Source organism: Micropterus dolomieu, linkage group LG14, assembly GCF_021292245.1.
Source record: "Micropterus dolomieu isolate WLL.071019.BEF.003 ecotype Adirondacks linkage group LG14, ASM2129224v1, whole genome shotgun sequence".
In the NCBI taxonomy this organism is placed as follows: Eukaryota; Metazoa; Chordata; class Actinopteri; order Centrarchiformes; family Centrarchidae; genus Micropterus; species Micropterus dolomieu.
In genome coordinates this window covers 24,092,791-24,115,151 of record NC_060163.1, presented here as the reverse complement: position 1 = coordinate 24,115,151, position 22,361 = coordinate 24,092,791, and the positions used below count along the sequence as shown (strand labels likewise).

The 22,361-nt window shown below is 41.2% G+C and overlaps 1 protein-coding gene across 3 annotated transcripts in view; it reads right to left on the bottom strand.

Moving 5' to 3' along the window:
• The window catches only part of zgc:114120 (uncharacterized protein LOC619267 homolog), an 83,354-nt gene extending 61,767 nt beyond the window's left edge, over positions 1-21,587 (bottom strand). For all 3 annotated transcript variants that reach the window (XM_046068326.1, XM_046068325.1, XM_046068327.1), the window contains exons 1-3: positions 21,457-21,587; positions 19,493-19,800; positions 2,857-2,883 (exon numbers count right to left, since the gene is read on the bottom strand). In XM_046068326.1, the coding sequence (XP_045924282.1) occupies positions 2,857-2,883; positions 19,493-19,800; positions 21,457-21,496 (375 nt within the window). In that variant the 5' untranslated portion in view covers positions 21,497-21,587. The remainder of the gene's footprint in view (positions 1-2,856; positions 2,884-19,492; positions 19,801-21,456) is intronic.
• Positions 21,588-22,361: the final 774 nt, after the last annotated feature.

Genomic DNA, 22,361 nt, shown 5'->3' with positions numbered 1-22,361 from the left:
ATGCACATCCAGGGCACGAAGCTCCCGTTCCACCACATCCCAAAGATGCTCTATTGGGTTGAGATCTGGTGACCGTGGGGGCCATTTTAGTACAGTGATCTCATTGTCATGTTCAAGAAACCAATTTGAAATGATTGGAGCTTTGTGACATGGTGCATTATCCTGCTGGAAGTAGGATGGGTACATGGTGGCCATAAAGGGATGGACATGGTCAGAAACAATGCTCAGGTAGTCACTAAGGGGCCTAAAGTGTGCCAAGAAAACATCCCCCACACCATTACACCACCACCACCAGCCTGCACAGTGGTAACAAGGCATGATGGATCCATGTTCTCATTCTGTTTACGCCAAATTCTGACTCTACCATCTGAATGTCTCAACAGAAATCGAGACTCATCAGACCAGGCAACATTTTTCCAGTCTTCAACTGTCCAATTTTGGTGAGCTCTTGCAAATTGTAGCCTCTTTTTCCTATTTGTAGTGGAGATGAGTGGTACCCGGTGGGGTCTTCTGCTGTTGTAGCCCATCCGCCTCAAGGTTGTGCGTGTTGTGGCTTCAAAATGCTTTGCCGCATACCTCGGTTGTAACGAGCGGTTATTTCAGTCAAAGCTGCTCTTCTATCAGCTTGAATCAGTCGGCCCATTCTCCTCTGACCTCTAGCATCAACAAGGCATTTTCGCCCACAGGACTGCCGCATACTGGATGGATGTTTTTCCCTTTTCACACCGTTCTTTGTAAACCCTAGAAATGGTGTGTGCGTGAAAATCCCAGTAACTGAGCAGATTGTGAAATACTCAGACCGGCCCGTCTGGCACCAACAACCATGCCACGCTCAAAATTGCTTAAATCACCTTAAATCTTTCCCATTCTGACATTCAGTTTGGAGTTCAGGAGATTGTCTTGACCAGGACCACACCCCTAAATGCATTGAAGCAACTGCCATGTGATTGGTTGATTAGATAATTGCATTAATGAGAAATTGAACCGGTGTTCCTAATAATCCTTTAGGTGAGTGTAGCTGGTAGTAAATATCAACTGAATGGCTCTGGGGATAAACATTTCATGGTAATGCTTCCAATACATGGTGAGATATTTCAGTCTGGACCAAAGTGATGGCCTGATGCAAAGACCAACCAACCAACCGACCAGCCAAAAACCTGCCAGACTGGGTCTGAAAGTCAGTCTGACATCATGTTTATGTTAACCAATTTCAATTTGGGATGACATAATCAATCAGTAGTGACCCTAGGGCTTAACAATTAATCGAAATTCTATCGAAATCGCAAAATGGTCTTCTCCTATTTTTAAATCGCAGGAAGGGCAATTTTTGTTTAAGGCGATATGTGTCCAAATATCATTTTAAATTAAATATTGTCGAGCTGCTGAGATTTCCTGGCCTACACACATCATATTCTAGAGACTTAAGGAAACATCTTTCTTTGGTACAGATCATCACAAAAATCACACGATAATTAAAGGTTTTAAAAGGTTCAGTGTGTAAGATATAGTGGCATCTAGTGGTGAGGGTTGTGAATCGCAACCAACTTTCCAGTTTACCACTGCCCCCCACCCTTTCAAAGAGGGTAGGAAAGCTATGGTGGCTAACACAGGACAAAAGGTGTCTCTTCTGAGACAGCAGAGAGTGGCCAGTCAAGATGTGAGGTTTCTTGAAGGAATTGGATCTACTTCATTGTTCAGTTAAACCAGATGTTGTTGCGACTTGAAAATTGCTCCGATGCAAAACTTATTTGCCGACCCCTGCTGTATATTATTACTTCTTCTTCAAACGTACGTATTCAACGTAGTGATGAGTGTCTGCACTGCCTGAATTCTACCAGAAGAAGAGGAAGAACGTAGTGACGAAACGCGCTCTGTAACATGGCGGCATAACATGGTAGGGGGGGACCCGCGGTTATGGAGATATAAATGGCTCAAGGTTCATTATGTAAGGTCTTTATACATCACTGAAAACATATATTGCATTTCTGTCAATAAATCCTCAGAAACATTACACACTGAACCTTTAATGTGTTTTTCAACGAGAATATCGCAATATAAGTTAAAATACTTCAGCCCTAAGTGACACAGAGGCTGCGTTGGTGATGATAGTAGCAGTTAAATTATAAATATACAGATTTTAGAGATTCTGTGAATCAACATCCAAAAGCTGCATCGAATCTCATCCGTGCTCGCTGCCAGGTTTGTGGTCATTTTTGTCTGGCGATGGCACAGGAAGAAGCCGTTTCTATTCTAAACCCCGCCTTAAAAGCTCCAATTGGCTTACTGTTTTTGTGTTTACAACAGACAAAAAAGCAGTCCATGAGCACAACACCAGACCCATTTGAATGTCTGTGAACATCACAGGGTCATGACGGGCTCTATATGGTGCTTTTATAGATAAAACTTTGAAAGGAGGAGCAGAAATCTTTTTCAGCTAAACTAGGCCACACATACTTCACACAGCAGCTGGATAATTTTGCCTCCTCTTGCAAGAAATTGGCCCATTATGCTTGACCATAGCATGACTAGCTACAATCATTAGACTAGTGGTGATACCAAGTTATAAGTAACAGTGCTCAGTTGGACAGAAATCTAACATGCAGACATTTAAACACAGCACTTATTAGACAATCAATCTCCACTTCCAGTCAAGAACTCTTGCAGAGACACAAGTGCCACAGCAAGCAGAACAAGAGTTGAACACAAAAGTGTGTGCCAACATGTGACCAACACTGAACGCAATGGCGAGAAGGCAAGCAGGCATGCAAAGACACAATGGAAAGTTATCCTATTAGAGACGAATCCACACAGAGGGACAGATTTACGCTGAAACACAAACACAATATTGGCACTGACCTTGAAGCTCCAGTAGTTTGGTTGTTGCTACGGGGGAGAGAAAGAAAAACAAAAAAAGCAAAAGGAGACAGAAAAGGGACGGGGGGGAGAAAAGGATCGAGTGTGAGACATTTTCTCCTGTGTCAAGCTTCTACTCAACAAAAGATTGAGCAAAAGAAACGACTGGATAGAACCAGAACTGAGAGGAAAGACTGAGAAAACGTTTGTCATTCAGTTCCCATGTGAAAATACGCAAGTTAATAAGGTTTAATTGTACATTATTGTCATGCAGCGAGTGTGATGTGCCCCAAAATGTCTGCACCACTTTGCTTTAAAATGACCACAAATTGCAGTAAAGCTTAAGCAAACAAACCGATAAATAGCCCATTTTTGTACATTAGGCTTGGTGGGAAAATGATGGGCTAATTATTGTGATGATAGCCAGATTAATTTACGTTGTCCTCCATTGCCATCATAATAGGACTTTAATTGCTTGTAATTGCTTCTCAGCAATTAATCAAATGTTTACAGGGACTTCACACACACTAATGATGTAGTTCCTAAATTCCACCCACACTCCCTGGATGCAGACTTGGCTGGCATGGACCCAGGAGCAGGATTAAAGCAATGCACCGACACTGGATGAAGAAGCTGCCATTTTCACTTTATATGGGAAGAAGCCAACATCCGGGTCAACGTCAGTCTGATTCTTTAAGATACTGCAGCTGTATGTGTGCTCATCTGTGACATTCAGCTGATGCACAATTATCAGTATGTTCATCCGCTAATGTACATTTTCAGCCGTACCCTATGTACATACTTGTGTACTTCTCTTCTGGGACTGTTTTTCATGGTTTAGTTGGTTCCAATTGACCGATTCTACACTACACCAATCACAGCTAAGCATAAACTCGGACAACTTCGGATGATCTCGGTCAGCTTTCTGCTCTAATTCCTCACACAAATCCAAAAATTAGGACAATATGTTTGTGGGAAAAAACAAAACCAGCAATGTGTTTATGTGATTAATCTGTTGATTATTTTCTCGATTAATCGCTTAGTTGTTCTATCTATAAAATGTCAGAAAATGGGGAAACATGTCGATCAGTGTTTCTCAAAGCCCAAGATGGCGTCCTGAACTGTCTTGTTTTTGTCCACAACCCAAAAGATATTCAGTTTACCATCATAGAGGAGGAAAAAAATTAATAAATAACAGAAAATATTCACATTTACAAAGCTGGAATCGGATAATTATTGCCGTTTTTCTTTTTTTAAAATAACTCAAACTTAATTTTATAGTGAAAACTAATCGATTAGGGGAGAGCGGGGTGATTTCAGCTTGTGTGGAAGTTGAGCCACCCCTTGTTTCTCGGCAACCATAGACAAAATAGGTCAATGTGACCGCACATTTTTGAAGAGTTAACCATTTTACTCTTCCTGTAGTGGAGAGAGGCCCATGGAATAAGTTATGAGCACATTTAAGATCAAAACTCATATGCATGTGAAAGCACTAAGCTTTACGAATATGAGGCTATACTGTTAGCATGACTTTACCCTTAAACTGCTGGATGACAAAATTTTGTTGAAATGGCATGGATGGGGTAATTTGAGCCAAAAGACCTGGGGGAAGTTGAGCCAGATATTTGACTGTAATTTTACATTGCATTTTTATGCATCACCGAAATGATGTGACATTAAGCATTTTAGACCAGAAACCATCATGTCATGCTTCTATAAATGGAAGACAGACAGGCTTCAACTCCTCTTGTGAGTTTGGAGAAGAGAGGTACAAAAATGGGAAGTCCATACATCAGTTTCTGTTTTATTCACAATACTCTGTCTTATCCAACCCTGTCTGCCCTCTATGTTAAGTTAATTTGACATACCTCTTTAAAAAAAACAGCTTTTTTTTCATTAAAAAAAATAAAAGGTTAAATGATTCCCTAAAACAGCTGGTTGCTGGCTTTTAGCAAAAGCTACTCAAAAGGAGGAAATGATGCATTTGTTGGTGACTATTTCCAGCTGCGGATTAATCCACATGTGGTGCTCTAATGAGTACTTACAGCATCAGGAAGGTGTACATAGGACAGAGTCAAAATAAACTACATAAACTACAATGTGGGTGTTTGTGGTGATGACATGTCACACAGTGCAGCAGTGAGGCTCACTGACGTGTTTTTAATAGTTTTTGGACAACAATGTAGCTCTGTGTCTCAGAGGAAGAAGATGTACCAGGCTTGGATCCACATACAGTCCTAGTCAGTAGGATTGACTGTAGTTTTTTACACTTACAAACTACGAAGAGGAGCAGGATGTGTTGCTTAATAAGTTTCTCATGCAGTAGAAAGCTGATCAGGCTCCACTGATATGATGAAGCTTCTCCCATTTCTTTTGTGAATGCTTTTGCATACTCAGTTATGTAGTTATCTTCATCAGTTAACTGCTCATTAGTTCTTGTGAACTGAATGTGCCCTTCAGCAGCATCCTGAAGCCCTTTTCACACTTTACGGTCGGTAGGTGAGGGGAATCTTAAAGGAGGCCTATTATACTGCATTTCCAGCCCTATGCTGTAGTTCTGTGACTCCCCTATGGCAGGTTTGCATGATTCAAAGTTCAAATAAAAATAAAAAATACATTTCTCTCTTATACTGGCACTTCATGCAGGCTGTCATTTCAGCCTCTGTCTGAAACAGGCTGTAGATGCTCCCGTCTCTCAGACATTTTGTACATGTCTGTATCTCTCATCCACCTCCGATATGTACATAATAATTTTTACTCCTGCATCCTTTGCACTCTACTCACTGCACTATTGTCCCAATCTGTGTATATTGTTTTTGTTTATAGTGCGTATATATGTGTTTTCTATACTGTAGCCTGTGTGTGATTTTATTATTGTGTTGTAAGTAAGCACATCGTGAGCAATGAGTCAAATTCCTCGTATGTGTACACATACCTGGCAAATAAAGCTGATTCTCATTCTGATAATAGGGTTCTGTGACAGGTTCAGCCCTTTCCTGTTTCACCACAACAGATCCATAAAGAAATGTTTTTTCCCCAGTTTGGAGTGGATGAACCTGACTGATCTGCACAGAGCCCTGACCTCAAACGCTGACTGTTAACCAGACCTGATCCCCAAACATCAATGCTGGACCTCACTGAAGCCGTTATGGCTGAATGGCAGCAAATCCCTGCAGCCATGTTCCAACATCTGGTGGAACCAGAAGAGTGAATCTTGCACGTTTTCTCCTGAATGAAAGCGATTACATGTAAAACCTAATGAAGCAAAATAATTTCCACTCATCTTTGACTGATGGTTGTTAAATGTGCTGAATCAGAAAATAGATCTAAACACAAGGTCTTTGCATTCCTCAGTTGAAAATATTTTTGAAGTCCTGACACAACCGTAAAAGAAAAAAGGTATAAAAGAGATAGAATGGATGTGCTGTACTCCAAGAGAAGTAACCTTGTGTGGCCTATACACGGCTCCTTTATCCTGGTATCAGATATTTATCTTACTTTAGTTTCCTCTGCCAAGGAGGAAGCAAGGTACATTCATGCTTTTGTGGACTACTGAACTCGCTGCAATAAAAAATGTCATTGCGTCCAGAGATCGCCTTCACCACGTGTCTTCTGATGCAGATCCAGATGAGTTATAAAAAGACTAATGGTGCAGACACTCTGGATCCTTTGATGGAGGTCAAGTCGACAGATCCTATTTCTTTTCTATGGAGAGCAGGTGCGTGATGGATACGAGTTAACTGACTGTTCGCTGTATCTGAATTTGCAACACGACTCAACCTCAACTTGATGCAAATGTGCAAACTGTGCAGGCAGTGCTGATCAAATATGAATTAAGATCCTGTTACAGCATTGCCTATTTCTAACCTCCAATGTTTTAAAAGACATATTTTAATGTACTAATCTAATATGAGAACGTTTCTGAACCGGTCGCCATTTTTAAACCATGCTGCGTCCTCGCCGGATTCTGTGTGTCTGCACAATAAGAGCCTACAGCCACACTAGCTGCTCTGATGCTGCAACGTCAACATGCTACAATATGCTCACAATGCTAATGCTAACATGCAGATGCGCAGCAATATGTTCAGCATGTTAGCTTAGCTTGTTAGCGTGCTAACATCAGCTAAAAGCAACAAAGTACACCTGAGGCTGCTGGGAATGACAGTATTTTTTAAAGCTATTTAATCATAATCGTACTGGACAAAATAAAAAATATATATAGCTGGGCAATGTTAACATTTTTTAAACGTGATTAATTGCATGATTTTCTTGCGATTATTCGGAATTAATCACATTGTTACGCGTAAAATTAAATCGGTGCGTGTGTTCACTCGCACAGACTTTACTCTTGAAAATGACGTTACAAGTGGCGGTGGATATTTTACAAGCACAGACCAGGTAATGTTAAAGCAACATTGAACACAGGCTGCAGATGTTGGTTTCGGCTGTTTGAGTTGTTTGATAGGCTGCGTCATTAACAAGCAAGCTGCTCACCTGCTGCCGTCATAACGGATCGTGGGTGGAAAAATATGGAAAATAGATGACAGCGTAGTCTGCTGAAGCCTCCCTCCGCTGCTTGTTTGGGTGGGTGATTTGCAGGCTGATCAACATCCCGCCCTTCCTGTGACCCATGAGGGTTTGACAGGATGTGTATTCAGAGCCAGTGAGCAACGGACTTTCAAACTAATAAAATAAAAACTGCGTTAACGTGCGCTAATATAATTGTCTACGCTAATGCAACGTTAACATGCCCCTAATATATATATACACCTAGAGAGAGCGCTACCCGGTCAAGATGTAGAACTGCTGCTGTAGATAAAAAGCAAAGAGATGTGAAAATGGGGACTCTGACGTCAGAACCAAATTTTTTGGCAATCCATCCAATAGTTGACATTTTTCACTCTGGAGTGTGATTGGCTGATAGACTGATATTGCCATTCATTTAGGCAAAAAATCTTCCCATTATTAAAATACAAATTTAGATAATTGCGAAAGATCTCCAACTGTTCTACAGATTCAGCTCGTTTTAGTCAAAATGCGTCCATTTGGTCCTTGATGTTTGAGCAGCAAGAAGAGACTGAATGTAATATGCAGTCATTACAGCTGACACGGACATTAACATAGAGATTCTATAGTTAAAGGTTCATTATCGACAGCTGTAAATACTCATCACAGCAGGTATGATAATAATTTAATCATTTAGTGCAAGAGCTAAAATACTAAACTAGCCTGGTATTGACTAATTTAAATATATTGTGTTTTCTGTCTGTAGTTCTCAGCCTCAAAAGAGGCAACAGTGATCTTAAAACTCATGAATTAATCCCACATGATGGCACAGCATTCGCTCCTGGGCGATAATGGCATGTCAGCTTCTGTACACAAATATTGTTGTCAGTATAAATGTTTTTAGAGAAGTCATGGTTGATCAGGGACTTTAATTGTAAATGTGAACAGAACATGCAGTGTGTTGCAGCCTAACAACAGATGTCTCTACAGTGTTTGAATGATTTCAGGCCTCTGTTAGAGGTTGACTCAACAGTAATCAAATGTTGTACAGACCTCATCACAGCCAATTTGACTCTGAGTGGAGTCTGATGTTGTATACTAACACGTAATGGAAAATAACAGTTAAAAGGAATAAACTAAGAGGCACCTTGAGCTTATCGGTGGGATTTGGAAAATATCATTGCCTCATGTTTAGACAGACAAGTGAAAGGACAGTTTAAGTTCCCCCGGGGATTATTACAACTAGAGACCAGATTATTACAAAGAAACTTCTGAACCTGACTCGTCACGTTTACAGGGAATAACTCAACTTTGATTCTCCAGCCAAACATCCGCAAACTTAAACACTTTAACCAACAGAATCGGTAATACGAAACTCAAAGGGCCCCATCTTCCCCCCGTATGCACGTCATTGCTAGTTTCCGACCGACGCAGTTGTTGTTTTCACCACTCAGCGCAAATAGCAAATCTGTGCACCCATGGGAGCGACGGTCTTAAAATGAGTTGTGTTTCAGGCGCAGAAAGCGATAACACCATTGACCAACAAGACCAACATCTCAAGTCACTGGCACAGGATTTTCCTGCTACTTAAAGGGTGCGTTATTGAGATGGAGCAGTTATATCCCTTTATATATATATGTGATTAATAGTGGGTGGGTGAAAAGAGTCTCCCCATTACGAGAGACGCTGTGTGCATTCATGCATGAGGAACGATCGATCAATTAGTTAACAATTAAATGAATTGTCAGCTATTTTGAGAATTGATTCATCAGTTTGAGTAATTTATAAGAATATTATCTGATTCCAGCTTCATAAATGTGAATATTCTCTGGTTTTCTATGACAGTAAACGTTTAAACATTTGGGTTGAGGAACAAAAAAGATATTTTAGGAAGTCATCTTACGTTACAACACAATTTTCTGACATTTTATAGACCAAACAACTAATCGAATAATCGAGAAAACAGATTAACAGACAATGAAAATAATTTAGTTGCAGCAGCGTAATTCCATTGATTATTAAAATCTCCCGACGCTCCGACAGGATCAGTCAAAATGCACCAACAGCAGCCACTCTAATCATTAGAGTATATCGTTAAAGAAAACACTCATACATCAGTACCCAATAAGGAAATCACCCGGATGAGAGAGATGTGACCCACAACCAGTTCATCATAATTTATAATAATAATGCAGCGCAGTGAGGATACAGAGACGTTTAATTAAAGAGGGGAGCGTCCAGTCGGCAGTGTAGCTCGTACACGTCACTGATGAACCACAGAACTGTAGTGTAAGACCCCTTTGCACCTTCCTCTGCGCCCAGATTATACGCCCTAGATGTACTTGTGCCGTGCACTTTAGACCGTGTGCTATAGATCATTTAAATAGGGCTCATAATGTCAAAAGAAAACAACTGTTCTGCACTTCCAAACACATTCACAGCGGGTTGTTTAATGTTTGCAACCTACCTTTTCACCCTCAGCACCTCTTTGGTTGCCATGTCTAGAGCACAGAAGTCTACAAATCTACAAATAACTGCCACAACAAACAATTTCCAACAACCTTAGTGAGAGTGAGTGAGCGCCGCTTCGACTCTGCAGCATCAACGCTTTACTTTAAACACCGACTTCCACCTTTGAGGAACTTAAAGTAACTCTGAGCACAGGTGTGTTAATATTGTCTGAGTCTAAATTCCCTCACATATGGTGAGAGAGCTTTAGAAAAGGCAAATTCCCTTAATAATTTAACTAAAGGTGTAGGTGGAACTTGTTGTATGTTTGAGCAGCTGCTCTGGGAGCCGCCTGGATTCTGGAGAATATTTTCTCTGCTCTCGCCCCAAAATCTCAGTTGCAACTTTTGAAATTCATCTCACTTCATTTTGAATACGGAGTGAAGGAAGCTGAGTAGAAGAAACAGAGTTTGGGAAAGAAGCACCAACAGGCCCGTGGGCTGCTGTGACCCAGATTTCAGAGCTCTGTGTGGTTTGTAGGCTTCTGTCCAAGCTCAGTGACCAAAACGGCGCAATCATACCTGATCTGATGCCACCCTGCCTCCGTCAGCTGCAGCGCAACCAAACAAAACAATTTACCATCTCCTGTCCAATTTAATCAAACATTTAAAATCTACGCAGCTAGATTCTGCATCGCAAATCATGATTTTTTCATATTTTGCATAATAGTGGGGTTGACACACAGAACTACATCAGCAAATACTATTTACATAAGTGTTTAACTTTTATTTTGAGAATCTATTCTACTAAGATCACATATCATGTAGCACATAGAGCATTTTATTTACATTTATTAATTTAGCTGACGCTTTTTTCCCCCCAAAGCGACTTACAATTGGTATATGTGTCAGAGGTCGCATTGGCGGATGTGCCGCTGTGGGAATCGAATACAGATCTCCCACACCAAAGGCATGTGTCTTCTTCATCGCCACCCCGTACATCAGACATTTAGGTCTCGAGATGTGTGTGACATCCTTGTTCAGAAGGTCTACAACCCACTGCGAACACGTGTTTCGTCCTAAACTCAATACACGCCCATATGGATAAACTTCAAGGATATGAATGGAAAGATCGTTTACATTTCTCTTGCCACTTTCAATACAGTTTCAAAACATACAGTTCAGCCTTTATCATTACCAAATCTTCAAATATTGGCCCTTCTTGACACAAACTCAAAAATGAACTTTTAATATCATTTCCTTCCCATCTTAACATTTACAGTATTTTCAGACTATCATAGTATTTAACATATTTTCTGTGTGAGCTTTTGTAATAATTCTGTCTCTTGCATGGAAAACACTACAGAAAGGCAAAGTGGTTTATCTTGAGAATTTAAAGTTAGGAGAGAAAGACGAATTCAAACAGTAGCCATATTTCCATCTAGGTATGAAACGGTATGAACATTTCATATCACGATTATAGTGACCAAAATTATCACGTTTATCAGTATTATCACGGTGTTGTAAAAATGTGCCGGAAAAGATTAAAATGTACTGATACACACACACTGAAACCATTTCAACAAGTAGAAGACTCTGTAGCGTCATGTGCAGTGGACGAATAGCCGACACACGACGCACACAGCAGCAGAACAACGTGTAGCGTTTTAACAAGAGCAGCAACACTGAGAGCTTCAGTTTACACGCTGTTAGCAAGTCAGACAGACAAACCAAAGCTAAAAGTTAAATCACCCTGGGTTCACTATAAGGTCATTTTCTTCAATCAAGTTTCCCTCAGCGCTCTCATAAAAACTAAAATACGACTGGACTTCAGAGTGAAAAATCTCCGCCGTGTTGTCATTGACCCAAACAAACCGACGATGCATTCTGCGCTTGCGCGCCTGCTTCTGGGAAACACTGGACAGTGTTTGCCGTGAGATTATAATAGCGCGGTTAACCGTACGTGGTTACCACGGTAATTAAAATGTGTACGGTAATAATAACCGTCTGGAATTTTACCATGGTTTACCGTTGAACCGGTAATCGTTTCATCCCCATTTCCATCTAACTGTCAAGCGAGTTTTAAGCCGTCTTTTGAAATTTCGCTAAATAGAAAAAAGACAATGTGAAATCTGGTTTGGAGCGAATAAACCAGGCGTAGTTAAGTCAGAAGCTGACATTACACGTGGCTGTAATAAACAAGAATATGGGAAACAAAACCTGTCGCATGGACCTGAGGAGCATGGAACTCAGAAAAAGGGAGAGAGGAATTAGTTTCAAGCGGACCAGGTGCTACCAGCCACGTCTCCGTGCGTTATCGGGCAAGACGCTGACAGCGGAAACAGCTGATCAGACGCGAGTTACATGTTCACTATGTCAGAACTTATTCGGCAAAAATGTTTCCATCCCCAATTTAGTGCATTAACTCTTTTTCGACAAAGGCAAAAACCACTTCAAGCGAGTGTTTTGTCGTTTCCAACAACCTTTTCTAATGCGCATTAAAAAAAACGTTGATGGAAACACAGCTATTGTCAATTTCTTTGCTGACGTGTATGTGTGCTGCCATTTTGTCCTTGTTCTCTACTTCTGTGTCTTTTATTTGGTCTTATTTACAATTACAATGACACTCAAACTATGGTTTGCAGATGACCTTTTGCATACGAGGTGGCAAACCTGAAGCACGTCGCTCTCCAGGCTTGCTGTCAGCAAAGTGCACTGGAGCTAAACCATTAAACCAACAACAACAAAAAGCCAGTGGAAACTTCCTATATTATTCCTTCTAGTAAATTTTGTTCTGTTAATGTTGACCATGTTTACTGTATCTGCTGAAACTACTGGATACATTTGGTGCGAGCTAGGAAATTAAAATTTACTTTCTCAGTTCTTAGAGTCTCCATTTTAATGTTTAATTTTTTTTTTTCTCAAGGTGTTTCTCCTCGTTAGAAGGGATTTTGTACGCTTGTAGAAGATGAATGCATCAAGATGAATAAATTAACATCCTCATGTTTTAACTTCACATGCTGTCAAGAGATTTTAGGAAAAGATTTTGATGGTCATGTTTCCGCGCCGTGTCTGAACTCTTCATCTTGGCAGACAGATCGTTTGCCTTCATCAAACCTTTGCAATGAATAAACGGCCCACTTGCATTCATTTCTCACCAGTCGACTTTCCTGCCTTATCCTTGAGTGATAATGCAGTCAAAGATGAAGAGCTAACAACCTCTCTAACCTCCAGCTGACCTTATGTTTCCAACTTTGACACCCTTCCATGTGGTGGCTTCATAATTTCACAACTGGGAAATAGGTGTTAATATTAACACCCTTCTCACAGGTGCTAGTCAGAATTATTGTGACAAACAGTGGATAATTGTGAAGTCAAGCACCCAGTGTGTTATAATCCCTAATATGTCTTACCATTCACACAGAGCTGTGCGCTGTGTAATCACCCACTCGCCTGGTTTATTCACCTTAAATTGAAATGGCAAAAATCTACCGCTAAGTCACTCCACAAATAATTTAATGCACCAACAAGCGGACATTTTTTGGAACATAAAACCTGTCTCATCTGACACAAACAGGCCCCCTATGCACCGTGACTCAGTGATTACTGCCTGCAATATTTCTCAATCACTTGAGCTGAAATCCCACGGCGCTCGTATGCACAGAGAGACACAGAGCTTAAGGGAGATGATGGCGAGAAAGACGGGACGGAGAGACAGAAAAGAAAAAGAGAGGGATGAGCAGAGAGACATGCGTGCCTGACCTGCATGCCAAGTAGCCATTTTTGTACCCACCCTCTCCCTCTCCCCCCCACCCCCAACCTCACTCACAGTCCGCCTTGCTTCCTCTCAAACCAAACACACAATAACACATGTGCACTCACTCATACACTAATACACACTTGTGTTTGTGCTTGCATTCACATACACACATGAACGCACATCACTGCGACACACCTGGGCAACACCTGCCTGCTGGGGGAGCAAATGGACCCTCCCCTAAAAACACATGCACTTACTCATACACTCCGAAGGGAGGAGAAGACTGACTGTGCGCTCCTCGGGTCTACCGGTCAACATGCGTCCATGTACAATAAAAAGACACACACTCCTGCACTTTACATCACTCCATCATCATTCATGCAGCAACAGAAGCGTCACACACTCGCGGCGAGCACCACAGAGGAATGCCGAAATGTCTCAGCTGAGGATGCAAGGACGGGGTTAGAGAGAGTTACCGTTGCTACTTAATGAGTACGTCGGCCGCCTGGCGCATCCTCCCGCTCTTCACGCCTCCCTCTTCCTCCTCCCCTCTCTCCATTTTTTTTTTCTCCACTGCGGCTCTGTGTCTTTCCCGCGCCCTGAGGATCCACCAGAGTCCCCCTCGCTGGTACCCGTAGTAGCGCCTAAGAGGCAGTTAGCATTTCTTCCTGCCCCTCCTCCTCCTCTTCCTCCTCTCTCTCTCTCTCTCTCTCTCTCTCTCTCTCTCTGTGTCTGTCTGTCACTCTCTCTCACCCCTCGTCCCTGCTGACAAACGATAAAAAGAACCTCCCTCCTTCCTTCGCCGTCTCTCCTCTTGTCGCTTGTTCTCTCTCCTGCTGCTGTTGCCTCTCACTCAGTACAGCGTGTGCCTCCTTCCAAAGCCCAAGCATTGCCAACCATATGATATCACTCAGTTGCCTTATATGGGAAACGGTGGGTTACCATAACGACAGCAGACTCCACCTGTTTCGCCATCTCTCCCTCCTTCCTCTCCCTCCCTCTCTCTCTCTCTGTGTCTTGGTCCACCTTTTCCACCAGGAGATGGTGTGGTTTGGGTAAATAGACACAGCAAATGAAAGAGCAAAGAGTGGGTGGAGAGGAAGGAGGCGCTGGACGGGTGAGATGAGAGCAGACGGAGACGTGACGGACAGGAGCTGACGGAGGAATAAGAAGGGATAGAGGTTTAACATTTAAGAGGATCTATTGACAGAAATGCAATTTAATACACATAACTAAGATTTCTGTGGTGTATTGACAGTTTCATGTCACATGACATGGTCAGGGCTGCAGACCAACTTTTTTGACATCCGTCCCGGAACCGTCCTGAAAAACAATTTGAACCATCCTGAAGTTAACGTATAGCGCCCCAAAATCAAAATGTTGTTTCTTTACTTTATTATTATCCTCTATAGTTTTTAGTGACATAATAAATGATTATAAAAATTGATAAAATAAATAATATTTATTTTGCTTAATTCAAACAAAAAGATTTATAAACAAAACTGAAAAGTCATCTGTCGGGGCACCTTTTTACCTCGATGATAAATTATTTAATTTCAACTCCTGGACTTTGTTTCAGCAGCTTTTCTGCTCATGTTCAAAACTTTCTGCACATTCAGAATCTCACATATCTGTGTTCTCTGACATGTCCAGAAGAAAATCGTAATATTATGAGACCAGCGTCATTATTTCATGAGAATTCATAATCTTTTTTAAAAGTCTACCTGACCGATACTCTGCTGTGCTCCCCTACAGACTGTACTGAATGAGACAAGTGCACTGCACTTCATCAGAGGTAGAAACTGAAACTTCTCAGCGCAAATCCTCACATTAACGTCTGCAGCTCCGATAAAGTGCAGCTCACAGTATCAAACAGAGCCAGATTGTGATCCAGGTTTTAGATGTTTATAATGCAAAACTCTACCAGCGAGTCTGCTGGCAGGTTACTTTACGATCACGCCGTATGCCGAGTTTCATCTACTGGGTGGAGATGATTCTCGCTGCTAGTCGACGTTATCAGAATATTGATTTGTTTTTCACTGCGTGACAAGATTGATGAGTGACGCTTAACGCTTAGCGCTATTGAGAGGTCACCAAACCGTTTGTGACTGAGAGGACAGATGGACCTGTACCGCGGGAACAGGTGAGCAGCCGGCCTCCTGTGTGAGTTCGGCGTGACTGTAGTAACAGCGAGAGAAGACGGCCTCCGTTGTAGTCAGCGCTCGGTCGGTTCAGTTTGTCATTTGCTAAAAGTAATAAATAAACACATAGGCCTACACAATCCCTTTCGTCCTAATGGAGGACCACACCTACTATTTAGCATCAAGAGTAGACAGAGCTTGTCGGCCACCGTAGCTTCTCCTGCACGCTTGGAGCAGTGACTGATGGTGCATTCATGTGGTGCTGGAATAATCAGAATCTTTGTTTCCTCCTTGAATCTTTATTGCAAATAGAAAAAATAAAGAATACATGGGACATAAAGAAGTATACAGGACTGATTGATTCGTGCAAAATCACGTATTGCATTTACATATTTTGTGTATATGTGTAATATGGTTATAACGGTTAGTTTGCTGTCCATGTAGAGTGAACTAGTTGTCTGCGTGTTGTTTATACGCTCTGATAATGTTAATCCAACACATCTTTGTAGTAGCGTCCATTTTGATTCCAGCTTAAGTCTCTCTGCTTCCGGTGGACCAACATGGGACCTTACTCTGCTGTACAGTAGTCAGTGGCAAGACACAACTAATTTTGATCCCATTTGAATTGAATTACACACAGTCAATTTAAACTATATATATCAAAGTCAAGAAAGTCACAGTTTGAGGTATAAGACTGAAAATACATCATTACAAAGACCACAAACGCGAAAGTCACATATATGACGGCGTAACTTTCTCTCTCAGTGACTGAAGCCAAGTCAAAGAACTTACTTGAGGAACTTACATGATGTGATACAATGACAGAGAGTCGTTGGATTAAACACATCAGGTGAGATATATTTTCTGCGTGGAACATAGCTAAGTTAGCAGCTACCAAGCAATAAACGTTAGCTAGCATTACCACGCTTATATGTTGGTGGTATATAGTGTGCGAGACGAGAGATGTAGTTCATTAAACGGTTTTCACACAAAACTACATGTGACTTTACTGTTTTACGACAAACTGCAGCTTTCTTGACCAAACGAGGAGCACATGAATGCACCGTGAGCAGCCGGTTGCAATTCGCAACCCTCACCACTAGATGCCACTAAAACTTACACACTGAAGCTTTAAAGATACGGTTACGGAGAGTTATGTAAAAATGTGATGTTGATCTCTTGTTAGGAATGGAGTCAGGACGTGGTTAGCATAGCTTAGCATAAAAACTGGAGGCAGGTGAAAGAGCTAGCCTGGGTCTGGCCTAAAACAAGGAATACCCTTACTAACACCTCTAAAGCTTGTTAATTTACATGTAGTCTCATTTATCGTATGTAAAAATGATCAAATCAGTCAAGGTATTGATAAATTTATAGCAAATCACTACATAGTAAAAAGATCTGCTCTTAGAGATAGCTCACAAAAGATTAAATCTTAATTAAATCCTTCAAATCAAACACAAAGAAAAAGGAGGTTGAACAGAGGTGAAGAGAGCTGCAGCAACACATAGCGTGGGTTTGAGCAGGGGGAAGCTTAGTGAGAAGGCTGCTTGGTGCTTGCCACGTTTCGTACAATCGTGTTTTCTTCGTTCCCTGGTTGGAAAAATATTGTGTGCCAGAGCCAGAGTAATAGTTACAGAAAAATCACCTCAAAAATGTTATGTAATGATTCTTAAATGGGCACATTTCTTTGACAAACATAAGAAACATTAAGTGAACTGCTTGTAGCTACTTGAAACTGAAGTCAACAGGGCAGATACGTCTTGTTGCTGACTGGTGAGGGTAAAATAACAGCCCCACCTAGACAACAGCTACCAACACAGGGTCAGACTGAACAATGAAAACAAAATGGCAAATGAGTAACTGACTAACCTCCCTACACGGGACCATAGCTGGACATATTAAACAGAGGAATTCAGGATAAATGTGTCACAAAATGACGGATTAAACAAGTGAGACACAACATGTAGTGAACCTTAGGGGTGTTGGAAGGCGTATTCATTCACTCCGGACAGTTCCCCCTGCCTCCAGTCTTAATGCTAAGCTAGGCTAAACACGTCCTGACTCCAGCTCTGTAATAAAACACACAGACATGTTGAACTTTCCCTCTGAGCTACAGACAGAAGCCGAAGCAGGCGGCTCTGTTTTGACCATCTGTCACAGGTATCAAGTCAGAGCATATGGTGATTGATGGCAGAATGAAAGGGAGAACAAAGCGAGTAGAGAGAGAGAGAGAGAGAGGTTTGATGGAGCGGGGAGTTTAATATTTCACCTTCTGACATTTTCTCACAAATACCTTTCTGCATATTCTACTGCCGAATCAGATGATAACCACTTAAAAAGTGGCCGTTACTGACCCAGCAAGCTGGTTGTAAAAATGCCTGCACTGTGTGTGCCTTAAGCCCCAGAGGCATCTCGCCACATAATGCACCCGTGTGGGTTTCTGAGCTCACCGATGTGCTGTTATTATCTCCCAGGAAGAAAATGTTCACATGTGGAAATAGAAAGCACTCAGAGAGCTCATACCTGCCCCCGGGGCTGCACTCAAATCCCTACATTTGTTACTGTGTAGAAATCCGGATCTGCATTAAAATACATACAGTTATAGACAATTATGGAATATGTATTTTCACATTCAAGAGCTGCAGTAGTTCAGGAGACGATAGCACAGCATTTTCACAACGTTAATTTTTTAAATCCTGGATACTCACTAAAACTAACTTTACTCTAAATGTCTTTGACATCTGATAATTAAGTTTAAATATCCTGCTACGACGGTACTTATCCATTAAAATGCTGCACAAGTTTCTTATCCACGTGTATACGAGTGGGACAAAATTGTCTGTTAAGGTATTACTTCATTACAATATGGATATATTTGAGCTGTGACGATTAATTGATAAGTTGTCAACTATCAAATTAATCGCCAACTATTTTGATAATCAATTAATCATTCAGAGCAATTTATTTTTTTACAGAAAAATGAATAGATTCTCTGATTAAACTTCCCAAATATGAATATCTTCTGGTTTCTCAGTCCACTGGAGCAGTTGGGGTTATGGGCTTTGCTCAAAGGCACCTCAGTGGTGGTAAATTTGCTTTATTTTCCTATTTACTCACTTAGTGCTGCAGCAGAAGGGCGCTGTGTCATGCCAACAATTTACAAAACTTATAAGATAAGCAGAGTTTGTGTCTGGGTGGGTGCATTTTGTTGAAACATGTTTTCATAAAGTCAGTGCGCTCCTCAATGTCAAGCGAGAGAGCTCATGTGGACGAGCCAGAATATGGACAGAAGTGTGGACGTGATATAAAAACTCTCTGATCATGAAGTCTAATGTTCGTCTACCGTTCTGTGGTTTATCAGTGTCTGAACTTTAGCAGACTGGAGTCTGTTCAGTGACTGACAGACTGTCAGCCCCCCGACTGTGACCGACTTCCAGCGTCCCTGATGAACGGTTGTGATTACAAATTTGAAAAAATAGAATAAAAATATCTTTAACCCTTAAGATAGAGTCATCATTTCTATGGACTAAAAGTCATTGTTTTATTCGATGGCTTTCTGCGCTGACATTTCTGGCAGTTGTTCCCTCAAAAAAATGACTTGTCTGACTAAATGGTTGATGGCCTGCTAAGCAGGAATGCGGGTTGCAGAGAAAAACATATACATACATCTGTTGCAATACTTCCTCCTGTGTAACAATGTTCACCTGTATTGCCCCTGTTAAATAACACATGCATATTTTAAAACTTGTTTTAGAGGCATTTTTCCTCATGACTTTTCCTCATACCTGTCGTCCAGGAGGAGCGGAGCCCTGCGACACGCTGCCAGGGCTGTTGGAAAACTTGTTTTTCTGGAGATCCATGAGGGCGTCCCGCTGGCGTTCGATGTCCGCCTTGTGGATGCTATTCAAGGCCTCCAGACTCTTGGCGGCCACGGAGTTGTGCCGGCGGTCCAGCGAGGACGACGTGAACCCCCCGTTGGTGTTGTCGGGGAACCGCCGGGCCCCGCGGCCGCCACCGGCAGCCAGGGTGTGGTAATCCCGCGGGAACTCGGCATCGCCGGCAGAGATCATGGGACCCTTTCTCTTCTCTCGACCTGCAGCAAGGGGGTTTGTCGGGGGGAGGATTTACAGAGGTGAGAAAGTGAAGGAGTGAGACTTTAGATTTGTTTGGTTACGGCATCATATCATCATGATAAAATGGTAAATTATTGGCATTTATAAAGCAGTTTTGACAATCTGTAAATATTTAAGTACACCCAACGTTTATATAAAACATAACCATAAGTTTGCAGACTGACTTCCTGCTTTCCAGGTAGACAGTGACTAAAACAGCGTACATGTAGTCAAGCTGATAGACCCGGTAAAAAATAAATCTGGTGGTGAGATTATTTTGTTAACTGCTATTTCCAAGGTCAAGAATTGTTTTAAGCAAACAAAATAAATCATGCAGAGGCTCAGAAATAATGACAATTTGAAAATCTACTATTCAATCATAACTCTAAGCACCTAATTTATTATTGTATTTTACGTGTTCTTGTGAAATGCTTTTATAGATATGTATAAGTACTATTGTTCCTGTTTAATGTATTTTACGTAGCTATGATTACACCTGCCCAGGGGCCATAGTCAAATCAGCCAAGCTGGCACATTTACAGAAATGTTTATTACTGTGCACTGTCCCTGTAACTTTAAACTGTATAAATAAAATAAATGTATTCTTTATTATTTGTCATTGTTACATTTACATTCAGAATCAATTCCACAAACGACACACTGACTGCACAGCAACATCTTTAAATACAAGTCACAACCAAATTCAAATTGTTTCATAACCACGTTTCTGTTTCTTTTGGATTTGATTCTGTGACCAAGCAGGCCATCGATGCTTTCTGAGCTAATTTGCTCCAGATGTTGGCGCATCCCTGACATTTTCTGTGTGCAACTGCTATGACTCACAACAATTTAACATTTACAAATTGTTCATTGTAATGGGTTCCTCATATCAGTAGATTTCAAGTCCCTGCAAGTTAATTTTCACAGCTTAGTGAAATCTGCCTGAAAGGTGGAGATCAATCTAAAAGCAATAATCTAAAGTATATGTGGTCTAATAGTCAACAGGCAAAAGCGTGGATAACCACATGTGTTGAAGGGCTTTAAATAGCTCATTAAACTGTAAGTAAGTGAGACGGTTTGAGCCAGCATCACAGCAAGTACACACTGTATTATGTATACTCACAGTTGTTAAAGCAGGGGCAGGCAAAGCTGGAAAACTAGCAAGAGACTTTGAAAATATCCAACTGAAAAAAAATCAGAGAGTGGATGCAGATAGGCAGGTTCGGACCGATTGAAATGACTGGCCGTGCTTGTTATCGTCCTGCAAGAGCCACACATACGGGATGTTTTCAGAGCATTGGATTTATCAATTGCTGTCGGGATGTAAAGAGAATTTTAGCAAATAAAACAAAAAATGCAACTGAAATAAGTCACCTAGCCCCGCTTTAATAGGTTAGACCTTGAGGCATGTCGAGAGAGCAGCAGCGGGTGTTAATGCGAGGACTAACAATCCTCCAGCACCAACATCCACGTGCTGATTTTGTCCTTGAGCAACCTGCACAGTATATTAATGTCTAGAAGAAACACTTTTTTTCCCCCTCTGTCTCTTTTTTTCTCCCTAAACACGAACACACAGACCTATTGTTCATTACACAAACACAAACACATGAGAAAACACCAAAAAACACAAAACACACCTCTAGCATTCAGGAGCCCTGGTGAAAACAGCTGCAACATCTGTCTATTCCAACAACTGCAACTGTCCTGGGAAACCTGAGGCACGAAAAAAACTGATGCACAGCGGCGTCCCGTGGTATTATATGACAGCAGAAGTGTCTCACATTTGTGTCAAAATCAGTCAAGGAGAAGTGACAAAGATGGAAATTATGTCTTCTTGTATATGAGCAGATTTAGTGCCCTCTTGTGACCAGTGGTGCATAAAACACTGCCGACTTGGTGAAAGACTTATCAGTTAGTTAGTAAACAAAGTAAACTGTTTACTTTTCACTATGTCAAAGATACTGTTGTGTATACACAGAATACATGAATGAAAAAATTAAAAAATAAATCACTTAAATATGCTCTGTAGGACTCTAAGAACTAATCTAAATTTGATATATAGGCTGTGTGAACAATAGGGAGGCAACAGCAACTAGAAATTAATAGACAAAACTGGAAATAGAACAAACGCATGAGGTCAATTTCAAATGTAAATATGTAGAAACTAAAAACTTTCCAGACCCTTTCTCCTTGACTGTGTCCTGTAAACAGAGCAGACCTGATTTATCTTAATAGACTGTGTATACTGGCTGTGTACAAAAAGCTTCTTACAAACTATAAATTACTAGACCTGTAGAGTTTCAGCAGACAGAGTCTCTATACATTATTGATCTGCGCTATGAGCTCCTCTTATTGGGCTGCTGGGCAACAAGGCGCACTGAAGCAAGACCTTAAACTTCATTAGCTCGCAGTTAAGAAACTTTGTGATGCATTCAGCTACAGAAACTGATTCTACCGTTAGGTAGAAGGTCACAGTATAGATTATATTTTCACTATACATTTATCTAAGCCAGCATGTAATAACACCACACTGGAGAAACAG